The sequence below is a fragment of the Cajanus cajan genome, chromosome 10 (assembly GCF_000230855.2).
Source record: "Cajanus cajan strain Asha chromosome 10, NIPB_CcT2T_4, whole genome shotgun sequence".
Classification (NCBI taxonomy): domain Eukaryota; kingdom Viridiplantae; phylum Streptophyta; class Magnoliopsida; order Fabales; family Fabaceae; genus Cajanus; species Cajanus cajan.
The window spans coordinates 23,146,944-23,166,738 of record NC_138526.1 but is presented as its reverse complement, the minus strand read 5'-3'; the positions used below and the strand labels follow the sequence as shown (position 1 = coordinate 23,166,738).

The 19,795-nt window shown below is 34.9% G+C and overlaps 1 protein-coding gene across 4 annotated transcripts; it reads right to left on the bottom strand.

The window, feature by feature from the left end:
- Nucleotides 1–4,266: 4,266 nt before the first annotated feature.
- Nucleotides 4,267–15,170, bottom strand: LOC109794590 (uncharacterized). 4 transcript variants are annotated; one of them, XR_014430080.1, is made up of 7 exons: nucleotides 8,480–13,325; nucleotides 6,910–7,528; nucleotides 6,170–6,245; nucleotides 5,883–6,072; nucleotides 5,541–5,660; nucleotides 5,380–5,455; nucleotides 4,267–5,017 (listed from the first exon to the last, which is right to left on the bottom strand). XR_014430080.1 is itself a non-coding variant. In XM_083065329.1 (6 exons), the coding sequence occupies exons 2-5, from the start codon at nucleotides 6,918–6,920 to the stop codon at nucleotides 5,382–5,384; spliced, it is 351 nt and encodes a 116-aa protein (XP_082921455.1). In that variant the 5' UTR covers nucleotides 6,921–7,528; nucleotides 8,480–13,327; the 3' UTR covers nucleotides 4,267–5,017; nucleotides 5,380–5,381. The 4 variants fall into 4 exon arrangements, 1 of the variants encoding a protein (XP_082921455.1); XR_014430081.1 differs by lacking the exon at nucleotides 6,910–7,528 and adding an exon at nucleotides 14,576–15,170 and having other exon boundaries at nucleotides 5,541–6,072; nucleotides 8,480–13,624; XR_014430079.1 differs by having other exon boundaries at nucleotides 5,541–6,072; nucleotides 8,480–13,327.
- Nucleotides 15,171–19,795: the final 4,625 nt, after the last annotated feature.

Genomic DNA, 19,795 nt, shown 5'->3' with positions numbered 1-19,795 from the left:
AGCCTCTCCAGGCTCAGTTATTCTGTACGATGCGGAATCTTTGCCTTTTTTGTCGAATTTTGACTTTTTCTGTATTTTTGCCTTTTTTGTCATTTTTTGGCTTTTTCTTGTATTTGATTGCTTTTTCTGTTGATTTGCGGTTTTTTCTGTTGACCGCTGCCATACACAAGCAATTTTTCCCATTTTTCTATTTTATGCAATTGCCTCATGAAGAGGTCTTTGAAAATTTCTTTGTGGCTAATACGGCCATATCCATTTCAGTACGCCCGTATTGAGTTGAAAATTTGTTCATAACCCTATTTTTAGTACGGGTGTACTGAACATGATACGGGCGCATTTGTTGTTTCTGAAGTTTGATTTGATTTGATTTGATTTGATTTTTTTTTTTTTTGAATAAACATAGAATAAGTGATCTTCCATTACACCTATCATCTGTATGCATGTATGCGGTATGATGCACCTAATTCTATTTGATTTATCTTTCAAAAGAATTAACCGATGCGTTTTTGTTTGGATTCTGCCATTCCTCAAGACGGACTGTGCGCTGCCGTCTTCTATAACCGAGGAATGATGCGTATTATATTGAGATTTGGTGTTATCAACCAAGTGATTCTTCCCTTCCTTTAGAAGATATGTCAACCCTCCTATTGACCACTATATCTCCATGTTTCCACTAGATTATCCTAAAATCGCTTGGGACAAGAGAGAAAAGAAAGGAAAGGTATATATTTTTCGAAAGTTTGTGTTTTAGAGGGGTTTTTATTTTCATTTTGAAAAATGGTTTTTGTAAGAATGGCTGGCCAAGGTAGGCTTATTGTGTTTAGGCTTGTTTGTTTAAGCATTTATGAAGTTAAGAAAATCTTGTTATTGACGTTGTGATTTTGACAACTTAGATAGCTTCCTTTGAACCTTTTTTGAATTCGGCTCATGGTACCATCATGGATTTCTTTTGTTTTTTGATTGTCCTTATTTTTTGCCTAAAACACCCTTTTATGGCGTCTTAGCGGACCTTTGTTTTTGTTTATTTTTGCAACCCTAATTTTTGCCTAGGTCACCCTTTCGTGGGATTCCTAGCGGGTCTTTTGCTCTTATTTTTGCGCAACCCCCTTTTTGGGTTTCCTGCCGAGCTTTCTTTTATTTTAAAAGATTTCTTTTTATCCATGATGGCACTTGTCGAGGCCAAGGGAAGGTGCTCCAAGTTGTCACACACACTTCCACATAAAAATGATGCAGGTTTATTGTTATTAAGACAATTTTAACCTCATTTATGCTTATTCAAACAGGGTTAAATAATGCGGCCTAGAAATTTATTGTAAGCGAGAAAAGAAGCAATAAGAAATGAATAAAGAATGATTTTATTATAATCATAATGGAAACATGTGCCCTATCGAGGCTCGGGGGTCGGGCTGTCCCCGAGGAGTAATCTCTAATAGTCATCAGGTCTATACATCCCTATCGGAAGGAAAAGAACACTTGATGACGACGACCGGCCTTGACGCTTGTGAACCGGCCTTCCTAAAGATCTGGCTTAAAGAACTTCGAGAAGGATCTTGGTTCCTCTTCGTCCTTTGATCTTTATTAGGGTTGTATCCTAACCCTTGTTTTCCCGGATTATCTTTGATAATGGGTAGCTCAGGAATTCCTTGGGAATCCTTGCCAAGTCCCTGTCCCGGCAAGTATCCATTCTTGGTGAGCATATGGGCTACCTTCTTCATTTCTCGGGGAAACGTTTCGACATTGGCAATTTCCAATGCTTGGAAGGCGGTTTCTAAAGCTTCCTCCGCTGCATCCACATAAGGTATGGCGGATGGCTTGCTGATGAGTATGTCATCTTCAGCTTGTACGGTCACCAGTTTGTCACCCACTATGAATTTGACTTTCTGGTGGAGCGTAGAAGGAACAGCTTTTGCATCATGAATCCAAGGTCGGCCGAGGAGACAGCTGTATGCGGGAGTAATGTCCATCACTTGGAATTCGACATTAAAGATGGTGGGTCCAATTTGGATTGGGAGATTGACTTCTCCCACCACTTCTCTTTTAGAACCGTCGAAAGCTCGGACGATCATGTTGCTCGGGCGCATTTGGATTCCCTTGATTGCCACTTGATCGAGCGTTCTTTTTGGCATTACGTTCAAGGAAGATCCATTATCTACCAAGACTTTAGCGATGTGATACTCCTTGCACTTTACAAAGATGTGCAAGGGCTTGTTATGATTTGGTCCCCCAGCGGGGATTTCTTCATCGGTGAAAGTGAGGTGATCATTAGCCGTGATGTGACTAACGATCCCCTCAAACTTGTCTTGGGAGATGGTATGCGACACATATGCCTCGTTCAAGACTTTCAACAGAGCTTGCCGATGCGGTTCGGAGCTTAGGATCAACGACAACAGAGTAATCTTTGCTGGCGTCCTATGAAGTTGATCCACGATGGAGTACTCGCTCTGTCAGATATACTTTAACAGCTCATCAGTCTCCTCCTCGGATTCTTTGTTTTCCTCGGTTTTCTCTTCTTTTTCTTTCCCTTTATTCTTGGGAGCTTTATCATGAAGATCTTCGGGAGTGTAGATCTTGTCACTCCTAGTCATGCCCCCAAGTCCAGCGATGTTAGAGATATCGCTGTCGGCAGAAGAGTGGATGTCGTATATCCACGGCACAGCCTTATTTGATTCGTAAGGGAAAGGCCTTGGAGTAGTGATCCTTAATGGTGTTGGACCTTCCCCTTTGTTTGTCTTGATTACCAACAACGGAGTTGACGTGTGTTCGCTTGGCGCAGTTGTTGGCTTGCATTTAATAACAAATGGCATGCGATCCATCTTGAACATACGCATCGATTAATCCTTTCTTTTTATTAATGTTATTAATGAATTTACTAGGAGGGATGTATGCAAATGAATGACTCCTAGATCCCTCCATGATCTATAATAAGAATGCATGAGATGATGGCGTTGAATATGCATGCATAGTGTTTATTCACCTAAGCATTATCATGTTTTTGGGATGTTCCTAAGATGATGCATGATATTGCTTGGTTTGGGATAAATAATATTTTTTCTTTGTTTTTTTGAATATTTTGTTTTTTTTGTATTTTTTGGGTGAAAAGGGAAACTACCTATATGAATGTGATGAAGGTAGATGTTAACACCCTGTAATGGAAGATTCTTATTCCCATTTTATTCTTATTTAAAAGGGGAATGTTGTATGTTTAAAGAATGCAATGTATGCTCAAACAATGTCACATAAACAATGCACACACAATTCACTCATCCACGAACAGTCATGAGCGAATCACGAGGTAGGGGTATCCTGCAGAAAAGTGCATATTCAAGGTGGTTCTAACTGTTCTCACCGGTCTGAGGCCCCCAAGGTGCCCCCATTATAGGGACCCAATCCCTCTCGTCGTAAGTCGATGGAAAGTTCCAACGCACTGTCGGACTCGAGTTCATGGTTATCACCTTGAGTGATGCTTTTCGACAACGGTCTACGGGCACCTAGGCCCATTCGACAACCGGTCGTACTAACATCCACTCCCTATGGCTTACCACTCATGCCCCCGGGTATAGAGGGAACTGTTGTGTGCAAAGGTTCGTGTGCAGTTTGTATTTCAAACAATTGCATAAATTTAAACATACAACAATTATTAAAGCCAAATAGATAAACATGTTATCATACAAGTGAGGGGTAATAAAGTAATTTTAAACTATTATTTTAAAAAGAATCCATCACTAAATGGGACTGACTCACGAGGCTTCCCCAGTGGAGTCGCCATCTGTCGCCACCCGCCGAAACGGACCTTGGCATTCGCGACGATGGTCGGACTCGTTTTAATGTTTTGAAAAGTGGTGGATTGTTAGAACGACTTATTCTCAAACTGAGACCTTGTCGAACTAACAATTTTATTAAAATGGTTCACCAATCCATGTTAACCCCAAGCGGGACCCTCCATGGATTAGTGGTTTTCGCAAAAGGTAGGGTTCTTGGAGTCGCCACCAATGTTTTACTCAAAACATTGGAAAAAGGGATAAGGCAATTGATTTCATAAATCAACCTTGGTCATTACAACCAGAGTCGGGTAAGGGAGTCGGTTACGTGCGGGGAAGGTGTTAGCACCCCACAACGCCCCTTTCGGGTTCCCTATGACGGATTATTTCATAAATAACAGTGCAAAATTACTAAATTACCCCTATTTATTATAAACGATTATAAATTAAATATCTACATGATGACAAAATTAAATATGCGACAATCAGAAAGCAATAAAAGAAGGGATTTTAAGGAAAACCTCTTGAAGCGTGCTTTTATATATCTAAACAGATGTTAGGAGGCTTTTTGGCGCTCCCTCCCACTACACACTCGCTCGCTCCTTCCCTAAAAATTAATCTTTACTATGGAAATCAAAAAGATTTCCCTTCGACTAGTTCGAATTCTCAAGCTAAATGCTCAGAACTCAAGAACTTCGTCGGATCGGCTCTCGGAGAGATTCCTAGGGCAGAACACTGCTCAAAAACCCCAGAATACTCAAGGAGAGAGTCCAAGAAGTGTGGAAAAGTGTCAAATGACGTCCAAATGACGTCTTATTTATAGGGGTGAGGCGCAGTACGGCCCCTGTGTCAATACGGCCCGTATTGAAGTTTTGAACTTCAATACGGCCGTATTGAATTTAATACGGCCGTATTGAGGTTCAAAAACATCAATACGGCCGTATTGGTTTCAGTACGGCCGTATTGCAGTTCAAAAATGCAATACGGGCCGTACTGAGCTCCAAAGAGGCCGTATTGAGCTCCACTCCTCTCACTTTCTTATTTTTAGCTACTCTAAGACCTCTAAACCTACAGATAGTCATCCTATGGTCTTCTGGGAGTCCTTCTAGCTGACTTTCCGTTGATCTTTGAGAGTCTTCGAGTCTTATTTCCGACCCGGACAATTTTAGGGGTCTACAACTCCTCCTATCTTCTCCATCAAATTCCCATGAAGAAACTCTATCAGGACGCAAAATAGATGATGGTTCATCCCATTGAACCTGAAATACATTAGAGATCATAAGACTAATGAACCAAGAGCTGCTATGAATATTTCAAATCCTAGTAATTTATTGAGGTGTCAACATCAAGCACATAAAATCTTAGCGAATTTCTCGCAGTTAATTTATCCAACCATCAAGGAAATATCATTACTAGATTGTTCCACAAACAAAGTATCATCATTATTGACCTTTTTTTTACCAATTTAAAGAGAATGAAGAATAATGTCTGCTTTTTGGTAGTTTTCCCAAAACTAAACGGCCATGCATGGAAAGTTTTTAAAAATATTGAATTCAACTGAATGCAATTGCAAACTACAAAAAGAAAAAAGCATGGGAAATGTAACTAAAGCCATACTAACCTTTAATGATCGCCACTCAGAATCAGCCCAGACTGACGATTTATTATCTCCAACACCCACAATTGTACCACTGAACCTGTATCCAAGGGGAGGATCAGTTTATCAGATTGAAAAATACACTAAAATTAAAATATAAATTTCCAAGCGACCAGACCGTGCACCTTCTTTCAGGAACTTCATCGCCCTCGAATCTCATTTTGAATCTCATCCCAACAAAAAGTTTATGACTTTAAGCTTCAGGATACTTGTTAACACTCACAATAAACTCAGACCGGCTTGTTCTAATATATATATTGATAAGTCAACAAAAAATCTAACTAAGTAAAGCAACAAAAGCAAATTTAAATATCATCCTGGCCAAATTATTTCACCCATAAAGAAAGAAAAAGAAAATTCAAAGGCAAATTACCAGTCAATTCTCCAACATATTTCTATGAATCTTGCCAAAAAAATAAAATAAAATCAATCAAAACTACAGGTGAGAGTTTTTAAAATTAATTCACCTGAAGATGACTTAACGGCCTTTGGAACCCAACTTGAAGTTCCTTTGGCAGTATGACTCACAACAGAATCCAAAACAGGAGAATGGCGTCCATGACCATTTGCCGAAGATGACGCTTGCGAAGCTTTGACATGCCTATATCTGCATCTACTACCATAAGCACAGAATCCTTTTTGATAATAGCTGCAAACCTGTTCTCCACATAAGAAACAAAAGTCAGAGAATCCATAAAAAAACCATTGGGGATAAACATAGTATGTGATAATCAGAATTAGAGTACCAACTTACATCATCCTTTCTCTCATGAGCAAAATCACATTGGTCCCCTTTCAAACATGACCCTCGCGCATAGAACTTGCAAACCCTAAGACAATTCATGAATCATAAATTAATTAATAAATTCTGAACAAGCAATCAAGAAAGAGTCTAGCTGATCAAAAACAAAAAACACAGAAGGAGTCTACACAAATTCGATTGAAAAAAAATTACAAAACATATGAGTGCATAATCCTCACGTCCCAACACACAATTTTCAAGTCACTTAAAATGAAACATTAGCATATAAATATAAAAAAACCAAACTTCAAGTTCAAAATTCACCTTGTTCACATTAAACACCAAGTCACCAACGATCCCAACCCAATTTAACAGAAAACTAATCACATTACGCTTCAAACAAAATAACATTTCTAAATACAAAAAACGAGAAACGAAACGAAAAAACTGGCACAAAAAAAAAACTTATAAAATCCATAACACAGCCGTTCAAACGCATAAAAATCAGAAAAAAGTTAATAATCTCAACACACCAAACAACAACGACAACACAAACCTCTTTCCCCTTTTTTTGTCTGTTTCGGCACCGAAAGGCGCGACCCAGATAATAAAAAATAAAAATAAAAAATAAATAAACAAACTGAGAAGAAAAAAAAAGAGAAATCGAAGAATCATGAGAGGAGATCGAAGCAAAAATCGGTGAAACGGAAATTGAAATTGAAAAAGAAGAAAAGAGGGGTTTGAAAAATTACCTGTTGGACATGGCGAAAGGAGTGAGAATGGAGGAATTAGAATTAGGAAAGGGTGGAGAAGGAAGAGAGAAAGTTAGGAAGGTGGAAACCTAGAGAGAAAAGAGGGGTAAAATTTTTGTGTTTTGGCGCTCTGTTGGGGTCCGTTAAATTGCAATTGCAATTTAATCATTAAATTTTATAATATTAATGATTAATATTATAAAATATTATTCATCATTAATTATTAATTAATTCATATTTATACTTTGGAGCAAAATATCATTTTAGTTTTGGACATTAACATTTAACTTTTATTTTCATTATTTGTTATTCATCCTTAGCACCGCTTTTGTAACAACCCACCTTAGGTCATCACATAAATCATCAATCATAATAAATAATATATATAATAAAGAAAATATTAGAGCAAAAGCCAGCTACGCTAGAGTGTAAAAATTGTTTTCATAATAGCAAACATAAATATATTAGTCATTCTCAGTAAAATTATACAGTCATCCAAAATATATTAACATTAACCATCAACAGAAACACCCTAGGTGCTGGTCAAGCTCTAAGCCTAGCCACTTCTCAAAGCAGCTACCCAGAAGACTCCTTGCTATCCCATGGCCTCACACCTAATCTGCTCCCCCACATAGTGAGACCATCACAGTTCCACCACATGGAAACATAAGGGTTAGCACGTATAAAACCAACCATAGTATAAATATCATTTAACAATTATTTATTCAAGCCAACATGTATTTCCAAGATAGATATAAACCAATATAATGTATACACCTCCATGCCAATGCATACATATTAATTAAAGAAATCCATAACCATAGTATACAATCCATACCATATGTATACATAATCTACATCCAAAGCAAAGTCACACCACCGTATAATCCATGATGTAACCAACACATCCAAACCAAATGTTGGCCTCAACACCTATCCAAACCAAGTGTTGATACGGTGAAACATGTCAGCAACCCATGTGTCACGCCTAACCTCTCATGGAAAGTATACAGTTGGATTACGTCGTCACGTAACCCTGGTGGGGTCACCTCATCCATCGGTATGACTCGACCCAGACCCATACCGGTAGCAAATAGATACTTAGAGGAGTACTTCAGAATCCACCTAACATCTGAAGCGGTTTACTATATAATCCTTGGAAAATTTTCAAATTGGAAATCCTCACAATGGGATTCCGAAATACCATATTTTCTCCAAAGATTATATCCCTGATCTCACCAAGAGACCTCCCATCCATAACCTTACTCCTCTCAGTCCTATTTACTTTTCCAAACCACATACACATACTTCATAATTATATATATAAACATAATCATAACCATGCCAAATTAAATATCCAAAACAACCACCAACTTGAATAAATAACAACCATCAATTTAAATAAATAACAACCTTCATACAAACAAAATAGCATATTAAAAGTTATACTACTCCTATCATGCTCATGTATACTAGATTAAGTCTTATAAGTACTACCCATACTAGATTAATTTTATAAATGCCACCCTTACTTAGCATACTAGATTAATTTTATAAATGCCACCCTTACTTGGATAAACCTGAATTGAAACTCGGGCAGAAACTGAGACTATAGCACAGCTGCCTCCCCAAGGCTCCTTCCGTCTAAAATAGGGGCCGGAGCTAAAACTAGGACAGAACCTCCTCCTCTAGATTTCCCTTGGTCTTCAAAGAGAAGAAGAGGGAAAGAAGAGAGTATGAGAGAAGAGAGGATGAGAATGAGAAGTGTTTCTTGGGATGGTTTGCAATGGAGAAGTGAAGGCCTATTTATAGCCTCCATAACACATTAAAATAATGGAAAATAATGGAAAAATCTTAGACAAAACGAAATGGGATGAGTTGGTGTTGTTAGTGGGATGAGTTGGATGCCATATTCTTTTCCGCACCGATTTTTGACCACCGAATTTGACCTTCTAGACGGCCGAATTTGTGAATGGTTACTTCATGAAAGTTGTAGGGTTTTCTCTTATCTTTCCATAGCCACCGACTTTGCATCATTTGGACAATCACAGCCCAAGTTATACCCCAAAAACCGAGACTTGCCAATCAGCCCAGCGAGAAACAATTGTATCAATAAAATTCCAATTTTGACCTTCTATACGACCGAATTTGAAAATAGCTATTTCAGTAAAAGTTGTGCGTTTTTCTCTTATATTTCCATTGAATCCAAGTTTGCATTATTTGAACCCTCACAGCCCAAGTTATACCCCAAAAACCGATACTTGTCAGTCAGCCCAGCGAGAAATGGTTCTTAAAAAATTTCACAACTATCTAATTAGATCCAACAACACATATCTTTCTAAGCATAAATGGAGTGTGAATTATCTATAATTGAAGTAAAATATAACCACCAAATTATGACCAAATACCACATAATAATAATAATAATAGTAATAATCATGTTGAAAACTGAGATGTTACAATTCTCCCCAACAATAAAAATTTTCGTCCCCGAAAATTCACTTACTCAAAAGAGATATGGGTATTGATCCTTCATATTGTCTTCCAACTCCCAAGTGGCTTCATTAGTGTCTGCATCCCAAATAACCTTCACCAAATTGATAGATTTACCTCGCAACTTCTTAACTCTCTTGTCTGCCACTGAAACTGGTTGTTTCTCAAAAGTTAAATTCTCCTTCACTTGCACTGCCTCTGATTCCAAGACATGACTCGGATCGTGAATATACTTTCTCAGTTGTGAAACATGAAACACATCATGCAAATTATATAGGAATGGAGGTAATGCAATCTGATATGCCACTGCTCCAATCCTCTTGAGAATTTGATACGGTCCCAATAAACTTAGGATTCAACTTCTTAGTTTTAATAGCTCTTCCCACACCTGTGGTAGGAGTCACCCTCAAAAATACATGTTCTCCCTCTTTAAACCAACACAAAGGTGTTCTACATTTCCTCACATATAGAGTCTCAAATGGTGCCATTCCTATACATGCGTGAAAATTGTTTTTATAAGTGAACTCGACCAAAGGCAACATTTCTTCCCAACTCCCTAGATGATCCAAAATACAAGCCCTCAACAAGTCCTCCAAAGATTGGATAGTCCTCTCAGACTGCCCATCAGTCTGTGGGTGATAAGCAGAACTGAGTCTCAACTTAGTCCCTAACGCCTGATGCAAACTCTGCCAAAATCAAGATGTAAAACGAGGATCCCTATCAGAGATGATACTGGAGGGCACACCATGTAATCTAACAATCTCCTTAATATACACTTGAGTTAACCTTTCTAAGGACCACTTTATATTCACCGGAAGGAAATGAGCACACTTAGTTAATCTATCCATGATCACCCAAATAGAATCACAATTCTTAGCAGACTTTGGTAATCCAACAACAAAATCCATGGTTATACTATCCCATTTCCATTCAGGGATCTCCATTATTTGTAACAAACCTCCTGGTTTTTGATGTTCCACTTTAGCTTTCTGACACACAATGTAAGATGCAACATACTCAGCTATCTCCTTTTTCATTCCATTCCACCAAAACATTTTCTTCAAATCTTGATACATTTTTGTCATACCCGGATGTACACTCAACTTGCTTTTATGACCTCCCTCAAGTATCAACTTCTTCAACTCTCCATCTTGTGGAATACAAATTCTGCCTTTGTACCTTAAAACCCCATCCATATCTTGTTCAAGATTCTTCCTAAACCTCCTAGGAAAACCCACAACAAAGTTTATACACATTATCTCATTTCCAAATAGGAACATCTAAAGGCTACAAAAGTCCTAAAAGGCACCTAATGTTCTGTCTCAGACTTATACTATACTAAATATGAGTACACACCATCCTCTATTCCTCTCTACACTTAAGGCCACCATGCTTCCACTGCACGACTTTGATACACCTTAGTAGCTCCTCAATGGATACTAAGAGAACACTTGTGTCCTCCCTTTAAGATCATCTTCCTAAATTCAAGATTACTAGGCCATAGATCCTATTATTGAACCCCAAAACATCATCAATTTCCACTCGTAAAGGGCTATACCCACCCCTACTAATCCTCTCCACTTGGTTCACTAAGAAAGAATTTAACTCCTAGGCTTCTCTAATCTCGTCCATTAATTCATTAGTTACTTTCAACATACTAAATTCAATGCTCCTAAGGGTGAGCTCACACATCACGCTTAAGTCTCTAAGTTCTTTAGTCAAATCCAACCCTTAAATCATCAAATGTGGTAGGCGAAAGATCATCCTACTCAAGGTATCTGCCAGAATAATATTTTCATTTCTACGACCCTCTCCAAAAATCATGTGCCTAAGCGTAAGTTTTACACAGAATCAATCTCCAAGTCTTACCACCTCATCTATACCGAAGGCAGCTCTTATCCACTACCTTGTCCTATATCCTCTTGTCTTGTTTTCAAAATGAATCAACTAATTATGCTTCTCCAATTTCCTTCAATAATTCACTTGTTACTTTAGTCATACCTAGTCTCATACTACTAAGGGTAACCTCATAAGCCAAACTTAAATCTTTAGACCAAACCAAAAGATCTATCTCTCTAACCATAAGGGAAGATATATCTAGAGGTCTTCTACTCAAAGTATCAACCACCATACTAGCTTTGCCCAAATGACAATTAAGATCAAAATCCTAGTCCTTAAAAATTCCAATTATCTCTTCTTGTCAATAGATATTTAAAATTCTTATGATCGCTAAAAACCTCTAGCTTAGAATCATATATCTAGTGTCTCCAAATCTTAATTAAAATTGCTAACTCAAGGTCATGGGTAAGGTAATTCCTCTCATGAATTTTCAATTGCCTAGAATCACAAGCTACTATCTTTCCTTCATGCATCAACACTCTTCCCGAATCTATCTTAGTAGCTATAGGAAAAGAAAGCAAAGCGATTCCTGTAGTAGAGGCGAGTGAGATGAGAGTAGCCTAAACCTCGAACTGCTATCTTAGAAATTTACTTAATAAATCTCCTATAAATTATCCTAAGAAAACTCTTAATTTTACTAATTGAATTAGGTATCTCTCACTACAACTTCTACCTTAGGTAGCTCTATGTTAAACCTTCACAAGAAATTACATGGCCTAAAACACGCACCTAATACAATCAGAGTCATACTTAGATAATCTAGCCTAAGTTTATCTTGGATATATCTTCACACTTAACTCTAATATGATGGTATCACATCCTAAGATCAAAACCTTTCATTAACACACAAATATCCACTAATTGATCCATAAGGTCACATACTTGCATATCAATTCATATTAGAATACTTCCTTCACATATACTATCCCTAAGCATATATGAATTGATCACCATGAACCAAGCATATCATTTTAATCAACCTTTCAATGACCAAACCTCAAAACATCACCAAATCTATTTTATCCTTGTTATGCCTATCATGACAGTATATATCTATAGAGTTATACTCATCCAAATGATTTCAAACCTGTCTTAAATGAAAGCTAAATGAATAAGCTACAACTCTTAAGATTTCAAAAAGATCACCTTCCTAACTAAAATTTCAACAATCACTTCAAGTATATTCAGCTCTAACAACTAGACTTCTGATCACCAAAGCAGTCATAACTAGAGTTCTAGACCTGCTTTTTACCTGATTCCAGTTCCATTAGAAAGATAGTATCTAAAGCCATAATTCTCATAAAGACCACAAAATCAGATTCTATCAATATGATACTCATACTGGCACAACAAAATTTCAACAAAAATAATCCCCATATCATACAGCATTAGTGTACTAACATACCTTAATCATTCCAAACTCACTCCTTTCCACCTTAAACTCATATTCAAGCTTTTCATTACAATCCTAAACCAAAACAGCTCACAAAATAAAATTCACATACTACCTCAACCATAAAAGTTATCATGCAAGCACCAACACTCAAGGAACGTTCCAATCTCCCATCAAAACTTCAATTCTCAGATACAACCTCTTTGGATTCAATCACTACTACTATAGATTCCTAAATTCCATTAATTGTAAACTCTTGCCAAATCAATGTCTCACCTAAATCTAAGGTGTCAATAATTTCTAGTTGATTATCAAGGCTTTATTCATACTATTGGTACCTAAGCTCACCATAAAGTATTCTATTATCCAATAGTAGCAGCAATTAGCTCCATAGCTCGAGCAATTTGCCGCCCATCCATGCTTGAAGAAGAATTAGAATGATTTCCCCTACCAGTCATCCTAAAAAGGTCAAAGAACTTTATGAGTTTACACGAAACTCATAAGAAATTCCTAATCAAGATTAAGAAACTCATGAGTTACTCATGAAGTTCCTTTCAAAATTCGTTTCCATACAACGGAAACATAACAAGACCATTCCCCACAAATCCTAAAGAGACTTGACCAGCTCTGATACCAAAACTGTAACAACCCACCTTAGGTCATCACATAAATCATCAATCATAATAAATAATATATATAATAAAGAAAATATTAGAGCAAAAGCCAGCTACGCTAGAGTGTAAAAATTGTTTTCATAATAGCAAACATAAATATATTAGTCATTCTCAGTAAAATTATACAGTCATCCAAAATATATTAACATTAACCATCAACAGAAACACCCTAGGTGCTGGTCAAGCTCTAAGCCTAGCCACTTCTCAAAGCAGCTACCCAGAAGACTCCTTGCTATCCCATGGCCTCACACCTAATCTGCTCCCCCACATAGTGAGACCATCACAGTTCCACCACATGGAAACATAAGGGTTAGCACGTATAAAACCAACCATAGTATAAATATCATTTAACAATTATTTATTCAAGCCAACATGTATTTCCAAGATAGATATAAACCAATATAATGTATACACCTCCATGCCAATGCATACATATTAATTAAAGAAATCCATAACCATAGTATACAATCCATACCATATGTATACATAATCTACATCCAAAGCAAAGTCACACCACCGTATAATCCATGATGTAACCAACACATCCAAACCAAATGTTGGCCTCAACACCTATCCAAACCAAGTGTTGATACGGTGAAACATGTCAGCAACCCATGTGTCACGCCTAACCTCTCATGGAAAGTATACAGTTGGATTACGTCGTCACGTAACCCTGGTGGGGTCACCTCATCCATCGGTATGACTCGACCCAGACCCATACCGGTAGCAAATAGATACTTAGAGGAGTACTTCAGAATCCACCTAACATCTGAAGCGGTTTACTATATAATCCTTGGAAAATTTTCAAATTGGAAATCCTCACAATGGGATTCCGAAATACCATATTTTCTCCAAAGATTATATCCCTGATCTCACCAAGAGACCTCCCATCCATAACCTTACTCCTCTCAGTCCTATTTACTTTTCCAAACCACATACACATACTTCATAATTATATATATAAACATAATCATAACCATGCCAAATTAAATATCCAAAACAACCACCAACTTGAATAAATAACAACCATCAATTTAAATAAATAACAACCTTCATACAAACAAAATAGCATATTAAAAGTTATACTACTCCTATCATGCTCATGTATACTAGATTAAGTCTTATAAGTACTACCCATACTAGATTAATTTTATAAATGCCACCCTTACTTAGCATACTAGATTAATTTTATAAATGCCACCCTTACTTGGATAAACCTGAATTGAAACTCGGGCAGAAACTGAGACTATAGCACAGCTGCCTCCCCAAGGCTCCTTCCGTCTAAAATAGGGGCCGGAGCTAAAACTAGGACAGAACCTCCTCCTCTAGATTTCCCTTGGTCTTCAAAGAGAAGAAGAGGGAAAGAAGAGAGTATGAGAGAAGAGAGGATGAGAATGAGAAGTGTTTCTTGGGATGGTTTGCAATGGAGAAGTGAAGGCCTATTTATAGCCTCCATAACACATTAAAATAATGGAAAATAATGGAAAAATCTTAGACAAAACGAAATGGGATGAGTTGGTGTTGTTAGTGGGATGAGTTGGATGCCATATTCTTTTCCGCACCGATTTTTGACCACCGAATTTGACCTTCTAGACGGCCGAATTTGTGAATGGTTACTTCATGAAAGTTGTAGGGTTTTCTCTTATCTTTCCATAGCCACCGACTTTGCATCATTTGGACAATCACAGCCCAAGTTATACCCCAAAAACCGAGACTTGCCAATCAGCCCAGCGAGAAACAATTGTATCAATAAAATTCCAATTTTGACCTTCTATACGACCGAATTTGAAAATAGCTATTTCAGTAAAAGTTGTGCATTTTTCTCTTATGTTTCCATTGAATCCAAGTTTGCATTATTTGAACCCTCACAGCCCAAGTTATACCCCAAAAACCGATACTTGTCAGTCAGCCCAGCGAGAAATGGTTCTTAAAAAATTTCACAACTATCTAATTAGATCCAACAACACATATCTTTCTAAGCATAAATGGAGTGTGAATTATCTATAATTGAAGTAAAATATAACCACCAAATTATGACCAAATACCACATAATAATAATAATAATAGTAATAATCATGTTGAAAACTGAGATGTTACAGCTTTATCTAAAAAAAATACTAAAGTTAACAACCTTAGTTAACTTATCACATGATTCGTGGATCAACAATACATGACACGTTATCATGGATCGAAATGATAGAATTGAAAGGGTTATCTATATCTTTTATATTTTTCAATTTTTTAAAAAATAATAATAATCGTTGATATATTTTTTTAAAGTAATTACTCACAACTATTATTTTAATTTATTTTTTATTTATCTTTTAAAAATTAAGAGGTATCAAGTGTCTCCTTTTTTTTTACTAGCCTAAATAAACACTTTTATTTTATTTTAGTTTCTAACATATACAATATCTTCATTTTAATCTCTAAATAATCTTGAAAATTTGTAAAGACTCAACTTAAAAATTTTAAGTAGTTTAAATAATTTTAATCACTAAATCACCATGTTCATTTAATCAATAACTTACAAATCTTAATTATATATTATCTTTAATATAAATTTTACTCAATTCATTAAATCTCTAAACACCTTTATATATATACTAGCAAGAAAAGATGATACTTCATGCTTCAAATAAGTCTTCTTTTAAAGTATTTATTTAAATAATCTTTTCATGTCATTTTATCATATATTTCATTGTCATTTTAGAGTCTAGTGATGTGTTATATATTGTTCATCCATGTAGGCTGACACGTGGTGCATGTGGTTGTCAACATGACACATAGCGTGTCGATTCATCCATGTATTATTTTTTAATGTACGTGTTCATTTTCTAATTATTTTTTTGAAAGTTATTTAGTTACTTTTTATATTTTTATTTTACTTTCAATAAAAATTTAATTATAATAATTTTTCTTTATTTTTAAAATGAAATAACATCCTGTAAGTATTTAAATAATTATACAAATACAAAGATTTATTAAATTTTAAACACTTATAATATTATAAGATCTTATCATATAAAAACTTATTATATAAGATCTTAAAGAAGTTATTTCTTAAAACATATCATTATTCGAATTCATTGAATGTTTAATGTTAATTATAATTAAGATCTTATTACATAAAAACTTATTATATAATATCTTAAATAAGTTATTTCTTAAAATATATCCTTATTCATCGAATGCTTAATAATAATATAATTTGTTAAAATCTTTAATATTAATATGATTCGTTGAATCTCTAATTAAAACTTACATGGTTTAAAATCCAAAAAAATTAATAGTGGCAGTTAAAAATGGACATCAAGTGTAAATTAAAATCACCAGAAATTATAGAGTTAACGACGCTAACTTAATTTGATGGAAAAGATTATATTATATTAATTTTAAAAATAAACGATTATTAATAATAAAAAAATACCAAATCCAAACAAATAAATAAATTAAGAGATGAAGTAAGTGATTAAGTCTTAATTTTAATTCAAGAACAACATTAAAAACTCTTAAAATATATATTACTAGGGTTGGTCCTTTTATTTGATGGGTCCGAAGTGAAACAAAAAAAGATGACTATTTATGTACAAATATATATATATATATATATATATATATATCTCTTAGAAAACATATTTTGTTATATTGGAAAAATAGCATTTTAACAAATATAAAAAAATATAATTATATTTTTCTTTCAAAATACTTTTATATTATCATCTATCATCAATAAAATATTTTAATTTGTTCTTAAATATGTCACTTATTATTCCTTATAAAACAAAATATATATAGAAATTATCACAAAGTGAAATTTCTTTATAGCGTTATAGAAGCAAAGCGATTAATAATAATATTACTAACATCAATATTTTTCAACATTTTTTTATCCATATATAGATAAAATTGTTAAAGCCAGCTACCATCAATGTTGATGATTTCAAATATAATTCAGCAAATAGATTTGATTAATTTTCTTGTAACATTGATGATTTCAAATAAATTTTATTAATTTTAGCTATAAAAAATTAGTCGATCCTTTTAAACACTTTTTTAAGTCTTACACAATCTTTAGTTTTCTCTTAACTATATGAATCCAAGTTTAATTTAATCATATATATATATATATATATATATATATATATATATATATATATATATATATATATATATATATATATATATATATATATATAAGTGATTTGTAATGTACGAATTTTTATTATTTATATATACTTTATTTTAGTTATATCATTATTCAATATAAAAATTTTAATACACTTCCTCACATTTTGAGTGTAAAATTTATAAAACTCTAAATAAATGCTCTTAATACCAGAAAAATTTGATAAAGGGTAATACAATAAATCCAACAATAAAATATTAATATAAACTTTAATATAAATCTTAATTAAGAATAAGTGTCACTCTCCCTCTTTGTATGATACTCTAGTTAACTTGGTCGGTTCCCTCTAGCATTTAATATTACATTTAAGTTTTATCTAAAAATAAATATATTATCGATTATCTTGTCAACACATTTCTAAAAAGATGTTATATAACTAATATTATTGTAATTAAATTTGATGCATGTTTTTGTGGCTACAAATGAGCAGTTAGGGAATAATGTTCCGTTATCAGTGGTTCTAATTAATCAGCATGAACATCCACTATTAATTAATATGATTTAATATTAATTAATATAAATAGGGCATGATTTCTGATGGATTATTCCGTCGAAAATTTTCGACAGAAATTCCGTCAGAAATTTTCGACGGAAATTCTGTCAGAAATTTTCGACGGAAATTCCGTCAGAAATTTTTGACAGATATAAATCCGTCAGAAATTTTCGACGGATCAAAATCCGTTGGAAATTTCCGTCAGAAATATACATTTTCCGACGGATTTTGATCCATCGGAAATTTTCTGTCAGAAAATTTTTTTTTTCGACGGACTTGGATCCATCGGAAATTATCCGTCGGAAATTTGTATTTTTCTTGTAGTGTTGTTTGAGACATCAGGGATGCTACTTCAGGGGAGAGTGTGGTGAGGAGAGCACCGTATATAAGACGGTCCTGTCGACACCAGGTTTGGTAAGCAGGATTCGGAGTTGTCACCGGAGGTTCAAGGGTGGTGGAGACCGTCGTCGCCGGCGCAGGAAAGGATCCATCTGGATATTTGAGAAGATCATAGCCATCGAGGAAAGCTTCAACTTGAAGTTTCCAGGTGAGGTAATTGAAGGGAAAAAGCTTGGTGACACTGCTGAGGGTGATGCAAATGAAGGGTTTTGATGGCTCATGAGGGTTGCTAATAGATGAAAAGTTGTCGTTGGCCATGGGAGGCAAAAAGAAAGGAAGGAGCGACGTCCTGTGTTGGAAAAAAAAAAGGAGAAGAGGATCGTGTATTAGGCTGATACCATATAGGAAAATGTTTGGAATGAATTTGATTGATTTTGTCATTGGGTTACAGTAGTATAAATATACAAATTGATAACGTAAATTGGAAAGAATCACAGGAATAAACTCCACCAATTTAGCACTAACAGTTAGCCTAAATAAAGGGAAAGCAAATATGCAAAAGCTGGCTAATAAAAACTGATTATTATAATTTAAAAACTAATTATTATAATTGATAGAAACTCGTACCCGACCTGCCCCGTTGCCATCCCTAATACTAGAGTCACCAAGGTACACATGTTCTTCTCCATTTTTCACAAAAGTGTAGGAGGTAAATGCATTTTTGTTAGCACAAATATGTCTAGTAGCTCCATAATCAACTACCCACTTACTCACATTGGTCACAACATTTACTTGAGAAACGACCGCAACAATAATATCATCTCCTTTAACTAGGTTGGCCCTATGCTCAGGAGGATTGTCATTTGTCGCTTTATATTTGCATTGGGATGCATGATGTCCTGGCTTTCCACAAACATAACAATTTCATTTTTTTTCTTAAATAATGGGTTAGAAGCAACATTTTGTTGGACATTATTAAGAAATTTCTTTTTTCTATTGTGATCAAATTTGTTATCATATCTTTTATTAGTTGGTTTATCTTCTACCATATTTGCTTTTGCCGATAGTGCCTTCAATCTTGTAGCAACACATTCCTTTTTGTTGGTATCTTCTATGATGATGTGAGTGATTAGGTTTGATACTGACATCTACTTGTGCCTGTGCTTCAATTATTGTTTATAGTCCATCCAAGATTCAAGCAACTTTTCAATTAGTAGCTCAGATACAAACTCATCAAGCAATGTAATATTTTTAGCCTTTAAATTCTCAAGTAGCTTATGGTACTCATTGCTTTGAACTTTGATGCCTTGGTCTTTGATCATTGTCCAATGGTAGTAGATGCTAATGATGAATTAGTACCTTACCACGTCCTCAATAGTATATTAAAGGATGAGAGATTCTCAAAT

Bases quoted from the DNA above. Each gene is read 5' to 3' on its own strand.
- LOC109794590 (XM_083065329.1), bottom strand. The intron at 6,073-6,169 runs GTAAGTTGGTAC...TGTGGAGAACAG, and splicing joins CTCATGAGAGAAAGGATGAT to GTTTGCAGCTATTATCAAAA. The intron at 5,456-5,882 runs GTGAATTAATTT...CCTTGGATACAG, and splicing joins GGCCGTTAAGTCATCTTCAG to GTTCAGTGGTACAATTGTGG.